The 12,278-nt window shown below is 42.2% G+C and overlaps 1 protein-coding gene across 1 annotated transcript in view; it reads right to left on the bottom strand.

Annotated features, from left to right (window-relative positions):
- Positions 1-11,994, bottom strand: part of tmeff1a (transmembrane protein with EGF-like and two follistatin-like domains 1a) — a 103,387-nt gene extending 91,393 nt beyond the window's left edge. Inside the window, exon 1 of the mRNA XM_085805348.1 lies at positions 11,501-11,994. Within this exon, the coding sequence (XP_085661474.1) occupies positions 11,501-11,630 (130 nt within the window). The 5' untranslated portion in view covers positions 11,631-11,994. The remainder of the gene's footprint in view (positions 1-11,500) is intronic.
- Between the last annotated feature and the right edge of the window lie 284 nt (positions 11,995-12,278).

Genomic DNA, 12,278 nt, shown 5'->3' with positions numbered 1-12,278 from the left:
TGCAATAACCGTTCCAATGAGGATACAGGGATGAAAACTGATACGCTTTGCTTTTCCCTCCGAGGCTCTTAATTTTGAAAAAAAAAAAAAAATCCAATTAAGCACTTGAAATTTCAAAAGGGTGTCATTTTTCAAGATGGCTGCAATTTGTAGCAGAAGAATTTTAAACTCTGGACAAAAATCCCCTCTGTTCGACAGCGAGGACGTCCAATTCACTGTTCCTAGTGTCTATAAGTGTTTATCTAAGGTAAAAACATAAATATTCATGCTTATGGAGTTTCTGCAGCAGGACATTTACTTTATAAAATAAGTTAACTATAAAGATGTTCACATATTTCAAAGTTCAAGTTTTAATGTGACATTACTGTAGGTATAAAAGGACGAAGACACTTCCTGTCCAGTCGGACACAGACGCAGATGTTTAAACTACAGGTAACTTATATGTTAGCTTTTAGCTTTTTTTAGCTAATTTAATCTCACTAGCTTTTGCACATTGATTTACATGATGTATGTGTCTGACGTTGTCTCGTCCAGTGCTAGCATGGTAAAAGAGCTATTTGTGAGGTATTGTTATTGTTATGTACCTAAAGCTAAAGCTAAAGCATTAGCACCTAATTATTAATCAGTCTAGGTTAAATTTTGTCTCTAACTTTAGCTTTTGTTTCTATTTCCTCTTTTCGTCTTCTGACATTAGCATGCTAACTAACCAGCTAACTCTCAGGGTTTCCCCCAGAAAACTTGTTAAGCCCGGTGGTAGGGTGGCACCGGCGGCCCATCGGCGGGCCACCGGTGCCCAAGCGTGTTTTTCTGTGACAGGGGCCTGACCCTTACCATTGACTGATGGCAGGGCCCTGTAGGGAACAGATTCATTAATGGAGCAGTAGCATTTAGCGGGTGTGATTCCATAAGGCCTTAAGATCAATGTTAAAAGTTGACTGGTTTGAAACTGATTTGAAAATATTATAATTTATCATAAACATTTGTTATTATAAGACATTTATGTAACATATTTAAACACAGGTAGCAGAGTCTTACAGAAAGGCACTCTTGAAATAGCCTACTGTTCAATCAACCACAAATCATAGCCTAAAAAACTATTTAAATAAATAACATCAACTCTTTGCATTAAAAACTAAAAAACTACTGCCTGGTGTCTCCATTGTTGAAGTGTAGCGTTATTTCTCAGATTTTTTTTTCTTTTCTCCGAGATTTTTTGTATCTGGAGTCACGTTACAGAGGCTATGAGGTACTGTATAATACATCCATGACTGTACCACGCTCTTTTTCCGGTTAGTCGTCATGGAAACGTGACACTCACGGATCTACTGTTTAGACCAGAGAAGACAACGTGTGTGATCGCAAACGTTACGAGCTGAAAAATGAAACAATGGATCATTTTCACATCAGGTCAAAGCCCCGCGGCTCACAGGAGTCTGGAGCTCTGACGCTGCAGGGGACGACGTGCTAACAGCTAACAGCTAACAGCTGCAGCAGCTGTCCAGCTGATAGAGCCTCTGGAGCTGCGGCTCCGCTCACGTTAACGTTTGGACTCGGTGCGTTCCTCTCGGTCAGCTGGTGAAGCAGAGGGCTGATGAGCATGATGTCCGTGACGTGTCCCGTTATGCGCGACGAAGTTGTGACGTTGTCAGGTGATGAAAAAGACACACCTGATCACGTGTTTATGGAGTATCAAAACTGATTAAAAAAAATTAATAAACGATGCTTAGCCTGGCGGGGGGGCAAGGAAGGCCTGGCGGGCCGCCAGGCTTATAATACACTGGGGGAAACCCTGAACTCTGGTCCGTGGTCCCGCCTCAACACTTTCCGATACCGAGTCACTGCAGCGCCCAGGCTGCTCTAAAGAAGCATCTGCAAAGGTTTCATCACAAGACAAGAGACCACAGGTGAGTGAGACCGGTGAAGCTGCAGCTCAGTCATGGATTCAACACGTATTAAAGTCGTGGACAAACAATGACTTCACATGATTTGGACACAAGAATCGTCTGAGAGTTGAGCCTCAGCTGTAGCTCCTGTTGTAATTCAACCAGCTGCTGTTTGGACGATCTGTCGAGTCATCGGTGCCTCGGGGAGAAAAAAAAGAAAACTGCATCTCAAATATGAGCTGCACAAAATGACACGTTACAAACATGTGGTGAGGAGCAGCAGAGACTCAGACTCATTGATCCCATTTGTACTTTACAGACGATCCAGACAGAACATCAATAATTTGCAACTGAGGACGAGTCCCGTCATCTTCAGTCATCAACATGCGACACCAGACTGATCCCACACTTCACTGAGACTGAAGACGTCTCAGTTCCACATCAGTTTCTCCCATCAGTTTCACGTCTGAGCTGCAGAGACGTTTTTCTAACTCTCGCTCCGTTCTACACAGGCAAAATAAACCCGACCATACGGTATAAATATAGATGTTTATATTAAAGCTCCTTCAGAATAAAGGTAGATGTTTGTGTTAAAGCTCCTTCAAAATAAAGGTAGATGTTTGTGATAAAGCTCCTTCAAAATAAAGGTAGATGTTTGTGTTAAAGCTCCATACAGTATAAAGGTAGATGTTTGTGTTAAAGCTCCATACAGTATAAAGGTAGATGTTTGTGTTAAAGCTCCATACAGTATAAAGGTAGATGTTTGTGTTAAAGCTCCATACAGTATAAAGGTAGATGTTTGTATTAAAGCTCCATACAGTATAAAGGTAGATGTTTGTGTTAAAGCTCCATACAGTATAAAGGTAGATGTTTGTGTTAAAGCTCCATACAGTATAAAGGTAGATGTTTGTGTTAAAGCTCCATACAGTATAAAGGTAGATGTTTGTGTTAAAGCTCCATACGGTATAAAGGTAGATGTTTGTGTTAAAGCTCCTTCAAAATAAAGGTAGATGTTTTTGTTGAAGCTCCTTCAAAATAAAGGTAGATGTTTGCGTTAAAGCTCCATACAGTATAAAGGTAGATGTTTGTGTTAAAGCTCCATACAGTATAAAGGTAGATGTTTGTGTTAAAGCTCCATACAGTATAAAGGTAGATGTCCATGTGTAGTGTGATTATAAAGCAGCTCTAGGTTCTATATTAATACTGTGAAAGTATCAAAGCCTCAGTCCACAGAGAAATGCACACAGCCTGTATTCAGAAACTGAGCCTCAAAACCAGCCGTCAGGACTTCCTGTCACTTTGTGATGTCACAACTAAGCCCCGCCCCCTCACCACCTGGACCCATCATCCAACAACTTTGCAGGATTTGGTTTCTCTGAGTGTTTTATTCTGAAATCTGCTCTGTTTTGATTCCCCCGACCGATTAGATTAAAAGCACGACGGTCAAGGCGACTGTGACATAATTGGCCATAACTCACATTTTCATACGCTATAAATGACACGATTTTACACACACACGCACACACAGGATAGATAGATAGACATAAATCAATACGAGAGATATGGAATAATAAGCGTGACCGTTTTCTACACACAAACTTGTATTTTCTGTCTGAACTCCTTCACATCGTCCGTCGTCCTCTGAGGAGTTCAGCATCTGACGTCAGAAAGAAAAAGGCCACAACCGCACACACACAGAAACACATACACACACACACACACACTGTGTTTTACAGTGCAGCAGAGCCATAATACCACCAGTGAATAATGGTCGGCTATAAATACTTGATGTTTCTCCAGGGCTGTATTTTCCCTTCAAACTCTGCACACAGCGGCTCAAACAGCCACAAGACATTTTGTTTCTATTTCTCCTCCTGCATCTGTAAAAAAAGAGAAAAAAAAAAACCTCCCGTTCTTCTGTTGTCTGACAAACACAGAGCAGCAGCAGCAGCGCAGTCAATTATCTGCTATGGAGCGGCCACTGTGTGTGAGACTTTCTGTGCTATAGGTATTTGGATTTGGTGTGTGTGTGTGTGTGTGTGTGTGTATAAAACGCTCCACTTGCAGCGCGGTGAAAGTCGATTGGCTGGTTGATTAATAAAAGATGGCGGAGGCAGGTTGTTCCAGGCGCTGCAGAGTGACAGCTAACACTCATTTACATGACGGCTGTTTTTTTCTTTTCAATATTTCATATCAAAAAAAGAGGGAGAGAGAGAGAGAGAGAGAGAGGGAACAGGACAACACTATAATGAATTCATGAATATTATATATTAATGCAGCAGGATACAAGCAGGATTACACACACACACGCTGCTCCACCTCTACACACTCATTTCAGCTGTTTATTCATTAAACTGAACCCATATATCTAATACATTTATAATATACATGTACATCTAAACATTACACAGTGTCACCGGCTGACCCGGGACCAGACTATGTCATGGAAACTTGCTGCTAATATAGTAGTACAGTGGATAGATAGATAGATAGATAGATAGATAGATAGATAGATAGATAGATAGATAGATAGATAGATAGATAGATAGATAGATAGATAGATAGATAGATAGATAGATAGATAGATAGATAGATAGATAGATAGATAGATAGACAGATAGATAGATAGATAGATAGATGTCAAAAGCGTTGCAAAGCGATGCATTTTTTTTTACCTATTATTATTATTATTATTATTTTCCAGTTGTGATTATGATTAAACTGTGATTAATCCATGAACAGTTTCATCACCATGAGAAAGAAAGAAAGAAAAAAAGAAAGAAAGAAAAAGACAGAGAAAGGGGGTAGTAAGAATGAAAGAGAAAGAGAGAACAATCCATGAACAGCTTCATCACCATTAGAAAGAAAGAAAGAAAGAAAGAAAGAAAGAAAGAAAGAAAGAAAGAAAGAAAGAAAGAAAGAAAGAAAGAAGTAAAAAGAGACAGGGGGTAGTAAGTAAGAAAGAAAGAAAGAACAATAGAAAGAGACACAGAGACAGAAGAATGGGGGTACAAGAAAGAAAGAAAGAAAGAAAGAAAGAGAAAGGGGGTAGTAAGAAAGAAAGAAAGAACAATAGAAAGAGACACAGAGGGGTAGAAAGAAAGAAAGAAAGAAAGAAAGAAAGAAAGAAAGAAAGAAAGAAAGAAAGAAAGAAAGAAAGAAAGAAAGAAAGAAAGAAAGAAAGAAAGAAGAAAGAAAGAAAGAAAGAAAGAAAGAAAGACAGAAACAGGGTAGATGGAAAGAAATAAAAAAGAGATAGAACGATAGAACGATAGAACGATAGAACGATAGATAGATAGATAGATAGATAGATAGATAGATAGATAGATAGATAGATAGATAGATAGATAGATAGATAGATAGATAGATAGATAGATATTATTATTATCATTATCCAGTAGTGATTGTGATTAAACTGTGATTAATCCATCAACAGCTTCGTCACAATTAAGTCCTGAACTCTGTAAAGTCACAAACTAACGTGTCCGTCACTGTTCGCTGTCCCCTTGGAAACACGACACAGCGTTTGACCTCTCAGGGCCACCGTACAATCACACTTCTCCCCGTCGGCAGCACCGGTGTCCCTCCCCTCCTGCAGTAAAAAGCCTGATGGAGCCACTCGGCCTCCTGCCGAGTTACAACCACTCTGCCAACGAGAGGAGAAGAAGCCGTTTGATCAGAGTCTGGTTCCCTCCAGACGCTCTGGACTCACCTCCAACTACACAACGTCAGAGCGGCTGCTGCAGTACAACACACACACACACACACACACACACACACACACACACACACACACACACACACACACACACACACACACAGCAGCTCCGACAGGAACAACACTCATGAACATCTGTCTGTGTTTTCTCCTCTCGTTTCATCCACACGTTGTTTATTCCTACGGTGGCCCTGAAGGATCAACACACTGCAGCTTCACACACAGACAAACAAACAAACAAACAAACAGGCTGCAGAGTCAGAAAAACAACTTCATCAGTTCTGCAGAAACTCACCGACACAACAGGAAGTGTTTCTGGAGGACACAATAATGTGACGGACCAGGCTGAAGGCTAAAGCTAAGCTAACAGTCCATGTGATCAATAACTAGCCCCTCGCTTTATTGTGACTGGTCCCTCGCTTTATTGTGACTGGTCCCTCGTTTCATTGACTGGTCCTTCACTTTATTGTGACTGGACCCTCGTTTTATTGTGACTGGTCCCTCACTTTATTGTGACTGGTACCTCACTTTGTTGTGACTGGTCCTTCACTTTATTGACTGTTCCTTCGGTTTATTGTGACTGGTCCCTCGCTTTATTGTGACCGGCCCCTCACTTTATTGTGACTGGTCCCTCACTTTATTGACTGGTCCCTCACTTTATTGTGACTGGTCCCTCACTTTATTGTGACTGGTCCCTCGTTTTATTGTGACTGGTCCCTCGTTTTATTGTGACTGGTCCCTCGTTTTATCGTGACTGGTATGGAGGTTATTTTCTATCATAAATCAAGAGCATATTATGTTGATTTGAGAGCATTACTTTTTGATTTGACGTTCAGAAAACTCTGCTCTCATATTCAAATTTACTCTGCTCGCGCTCAAACTATGTGCTCGATGTTTAAACCTGTGCTCTCGGATTCAAAGTTGCCCTGCTCGTGCTCAAACTTTGCTTTCGCATTCAAGTTTGCCCTGCTCGTGCTCAAACTGTGTGCTCGCACTTGGTCACAGCTGCCTGCGCAGAGTGTTTCCTCTTGCGCGGAGGAAAGTCCTGCTCTCGGATCTCTGCTCTGCTCACGGAGTTTCTGTCAACTGTCAACCAATAGAAGACCGGCTACTGTTGACCAATCAGATCATCCCTACTTCTATGCTTCTTTGTGGGTGCGTTCACTGTAATTCAAGGAGCGTCACATACGGGCGGGCACTCTTTCTACCGGGTTTATCTATTTCCGCCCCACAGGCTGTTAAATGTGGCGGCTCCCTTTATGTTTTGACAACTTTTGGAATAAAATATCAGTTAATTATCATTTTCATTACAATAGGTAGCTATATAAACATAAACTAGCAGTAGTAGCGGATGGGTGCCTTATGTATGTTTTTTTTTTTTAATCCACGTTCATCGGTATATATGTTTTATAGTCTAAATGCCGAGATTCTCTTGTGAGTGCTGTGATGGTACAGTGGTTAAGGCAGATGACAGTAGCTCTTTTTGTTGATCATGGGACCGCTGGTTCGAAACCCGGCCCTGCCGGCACCCTCATGTTATGCTATTTGATTTTTATGATTTTTTTTTTTTCATTGAAACGCTTAACAAGAGATGGTGGGTTACCATGCGTGATTAAAAACATGATGAAATGAAAATTAAAAAAATATGCCATGATGATAATAATTTTGGTGCGTGACACCCGGGGGTCAAAGCCAGGGGGCGCACTACTTTGGATCAGTGCTTTCCCAAGAAGAAAGAGACTGAGTGAGCGGGGAGACAGTCACCATGGCCGACCGAAGTACTCAAGTAAGTTTATTGTTTCATGTTGCCAGATACCTACTATATTGTACCTCTTTCATCTTTTTACAGTCTATGCTTCCATATCGTTTCAATATAGACCAATTGGGCGACATAATCGTTAGTCGAACATCCGTCATTACTGCGGTGTCAGCTCCCAGTCAGTCAGCTCTGGGCTCTGTGTGCGAAGCGGCCGTTTGAATGGAAGCGCCAAAAAGTGGACTTTTTCTCTTCTCTAGATAAGTCTAGGAAGGCTGGGAGGACATGTGCCGTCCTCGGCTGTTCTAATATCAGCAGAATACAACAACTTTAGACATAACGCAGCCCCTTACTTTAGGAGGACTGTCCGTGTTTAGACCGTAACGTGTGAACAGTAGCAGCCGCCGCCGCCGCCAGCGATGCAGCCAGCCACAGCTGACCTGTTGCTACCTGGCTACTCTCCTTTCTCATCGTTACCTTCACATCGTAGTAATGGTCTAAATATCTCACTGACCCCTTCAATATGATGTGATGGGTGTCTAAAAGCCGGTGTAAAATGTGTCTGACCCACCGGAGCTCAGGTCATTTTGACCATAAATCAGAGACCTGTATTGGGCGTTTTTCTGGTCATCAGAGGCCAGCTGATCAATAAAATATTATTGAATATCTGAAAGTCCAATAGTTCACTTGCTTTGGTGCGGACTTTTTTTTTTTTTACTTGGTGCTGTTTGCATTTTTTCACAAGCGGATCAACGTTGTAAACAACAGCACGTGGGTCCCACAGTCACTCAATCATTGGATAAAAATTAGCCTGAAGCAACAGTGTTGCTGCAAATATGACAAGAGGATGCAGCTTTTAATTTCTGACAGCTCTTGCGCTACTTTTAAACATGAAGCTTTATTCATAAAAGAGCAACATCAATTGTCATTTTTAATTGTGTTGTAGATATTATACATTTCACTGATCGCAACGCAAGTGTGTGTTTTGAAAGCGAGGCTGATTTATGCATGGCCACATTAGGCTTAGCATTAGCTTCCCTGACACTACAAATTGTAGCCTATATTGAAACGATATGGAAGCATAGACTGTAAAAAGATGAAAGAGGTACAATATAGTAGGTATCTGGCAACATGAAACAATAAACTTACTTGAGTACTTCGGTCGGCCATGGTGACTGTCTCCCCGCTCACTCAGTCTCTTTCTTCTTGGGAAAGCACTGATCCAAAGTAGTGCGCCCCCTGGCTTTGACCCCCGGGTGTCACGCACCAAAATTATTATCATCATGGCATATTTTTTTAATTTTCATTTCATCATGTTTTTAATCACGCATGGTAACCCACCATCTCTTGTTAAGCGTTTCAATGAAAAAAAAAAATCATAAAAATCAAATAGCATAACATGAGGGTGCCGGCAGGGCCGGGTTTCGAACCAGCGGTCCCATGATCAACAAAAAGAGCTACTGTCATCTGCCTTAACCACTGTACCATCACAGCACTTACAAGTGAATCTCGGCATTTAGACTATAAAACATATATACCGATGAACGTGGATAAAAAAAAAAAACATACATAAGGCACCCATCCGCTACTACTGCTAGTTTATGTTTATATAGCTACCTATTGTAATGAAAATGATAATTAACTGATATTTTATTCCAAAAGTTGTCAAAACATAAAGGGAGCCGCCACATTTAACAGCCTGTGGGGCGGAAATAGATAAACCCGGTAGAAAGAGTGCCCGCCCGTATGTGACGCTCCTTGAATTACAGTGAACGCACCCACAAAGAAGCATAGAAGTAGGGATGATCTGATTGGTCAACAGTAGCCGGTCTTCTATTGGTTGACAGTTGACAGAAACTCCGTGAGCAGAGCAGAGATCCGAGAGCAGGACTTTCCTCCGCGCAAGAGGAAACACTCTGCGCAGGCAGCTGTGACCAAGTGCGAGCACACAGTTTGAGCACGAGCAGGGCAAACTTGAATGCGAAAGCAAAGTTTGAGCACGAGCAGGGCAACTTTGAATCCGAGAGCACAGGTTTAAACATCGAGCACATAGTTTGAGCGCGAGCAGAGTAAATTTGAATATGAGAGCAGAGTTTTCTGAACGTCAAATCAAAAAGTAATGCTCTCAAATCAACATAATATGCTCTTGATTTATGATAGAAAATAACCTCCATAGACTGGTCCCTCGTTTTATCGTGACTGGTCCCTCGCTTCACTGTGACTGGTCCCTCGTTTTATTGTGACTGGTCCCTTGTTTTATTGTGACTGGTCCCTTGCTTCACTGTGACTGGTCCCTCGTTTTATTGTGACTGGTCCCTCGTTTTATTGTGACTGGTCCCTCGTTTTATTGTGACTGGTCCCTCGCTTCACTGTGACTGGTCCCTTGCTTCACTGTGACTAGTCCCTCGCTTTATTGACTGGTCCCTCGCTTTATTGTGACTGGTCCCTCGCTTTATTGTGACTGGTCCCTTGCTTTATGTGACTGGTCCCTCGCTTCATTGACTGGTCCCTCGCTTTATTGACTGGTCCCTCACTTTATTGTGACTGGTCCCTCGCTTTATTGTGACTGGTCCCTCGCTTTATTGTGACTGGTCCCTCGCTTTATTGACTGGTCCCTCACTTTATTGACTGGTCCCTCGCTTTATTGTGACTGGTCCCTCATTTTGTTGTGACTGGCCCCTCACTTTATTGTGACTGGTCCCTCGATTTATTGACTAGTCCCTTGCTTTATTGTGACTGGTCCCTCACATTATTGACTGGTCCTTCGGTTTATTGACTGGTCCTTCGGTTTATTGACTGGTCCCTCACTTCATAGTGTCCCCAGAAACACTTCCTGTCGTGTTGTTTTTGTCAAACTGATGAAGTTGTTTTCTGAATTCGTAGCACATTTGAATCTCTGTGTGTTTTCTTCAGCTGCAGTGAGTTGACCTCTCAGGGCCACCGTACCGTACATCAGACTCATATGAACTGATCTGTGGCATTCACGTGCTGTTTATCGTCCTGCTGCAGTCAGCTCATTTCTGATCGATCGATCAATCAATAAAGCTCAATGAAAAACAAACACAAGAACAACCACTGCTCCTACATCTATCACCAAACAGGCTACAACTTCTCTCCTGCTCATGATGTTAACGCTGAACCTCCTGCACTGAAACATAACGAGGATGAGGTGCAATAATAATAAACTCTCAGACTGATGTGAGTCTGGAAACTTCAGCACAAACACCAGACCAAAATAAAAATAAGATAAAATAAAATAAATAAACCATGTAGTCACAGCTTCACCCACAGGTGCAGCAGCAGTAGCAGCACACTGCAAAAACTCAAAATCCTACCAATAATATTTGTCTTATTTCTAGTCAAAATGTAATTTCTAGTCAAAATAAATCTAATTATACTTAAAATGAGACTCATCACATTAAAAAAGTAGCTTGTTTTTAGACACTTTTTACTTTTTTGAAGCAAATTTTCCACTTTAAATAAGTAGAAAAATCTGATAGTGGAGCAAATTTTTCGTTCTTGTTACAAGCACAAAAAAAAGCTGCTTTCGCTGGCAGATTTTTCTACTTATTTCAAGTGAAAATTAGTTTGAAACAAATGAAAATTATCTCAAAACAAGTTCATTTTTTAGGTGACGAGTCTTATTTTATGTGGACATATAGAATAGTCTTGACTAAAATTGAGACATTTTGACAACAAATATTCTTGGAAAGATTTTGAGTTTTTGCAGTGCAGCAGCAGCAGCCGTTTTATTGTGACTGGTCCTTCACTTTATTGTGACCGGCCCCTCGTTTTATTGTGACCGGCCCCTCGTTTTATTGTGACTGGTCCCTGGTTTTTAGACACTTTTTACTTTTTTGAAGCAAATTTTCCACTTTAAATAAGTAGAAAAATCTGATAGTGGAGCAATCACAAAAAAACCTGCTTTCGCTGGCAGATTTTTCTACTTATTTCAAGTGAAAATTTGTTTGAAACAAATGAAAAATGTCTCAAAACAAGTTCATTTTTTAGGTGATGAGTCTTATTTTATGTGGACATAGATTATAGTCTTGACTAAAATTGAGACATTTTTGACATAAGACAAATATTCTTGGAAAGATTTTGAGTTTTTGCAGTGCAGCAGCAGCAGCCTCCTCCTCTTACCTGTGCAGTCCTTGTCCTTCCCTTTGCCCCTGCACTCCCCGCTCTGGGGGTAATAAGACGCCCGCGCCTGGGGCAGCAGAGACAGCAGAGACAGCAGACAGGCGGACACCAGGCACCGGATCATCATCATGGTGGTGGCGGCGGCTGCTGGTGGTGGTAATGATCCGATCCGACCTCCACCAGACTCCAGACTGACTGAAGACTGGATCACTGATCGCTTCTCTCGGTTCAGGTGCAAAATGCAAAAAAAAAAAAAGGCAAAAGGCAGAAGGCAGAAGGCAGAAGGCGTGCAGACGGTTTAACGCGGTAAATCCTCCAGCGGCAGCATCTTCACCGTCCGTCCGCGCTTCCTTTCCTTTCCTCCGCGGCGGATTCTGTCTCTGTCTGCTGCTCTATAGTCCGGATTACAAGACCCAGACCCAGACCCAGACCCAGACCCAGACAGACGTGGCCGTGGCTGTGGCACACCTCTCCTCCAGGAACTCCCCACGAGAAGAGAAACCCGCAGCGACTGACTGATCACGGACACGGCGCCGTTAACGTGAACGCGGTGCGTAAAGAAGAAGAAGCAGCAGCTGCAACAAACCACAACAAAGAGATCCGGACTGAGGAGCAGAGAGAGAGAGAGAGAGAGAGAGAGAGGAGAGGAGAGGACAGACAGGCTGCTGGTCACGTGAGGGGATGCAACACACACACACACACACACACACACACACACCCCTCCACCTCCACGCCCCTGACGCACACGCTCACACACGCCACGCACGCACTCCTTAAT

Source organism: Trachurus japonicus, chromosome 17 (genome assembly GCF_045865225.1).
Source record: "Trachurus japonicus isolate A0001 chromosome 17, Traja_1.0".
Classification (NCBI taxonomy): Eukaryota; Metazoa; Chordata; class Actinopteri; order Carangiformes; family Carangidae; genus Trachurus; species Trachurus japonicus.
Note: the sequence above shows the minus strand (reverse complement) of the source record. Positions and strands in the feature narration are given on the sequence as shown.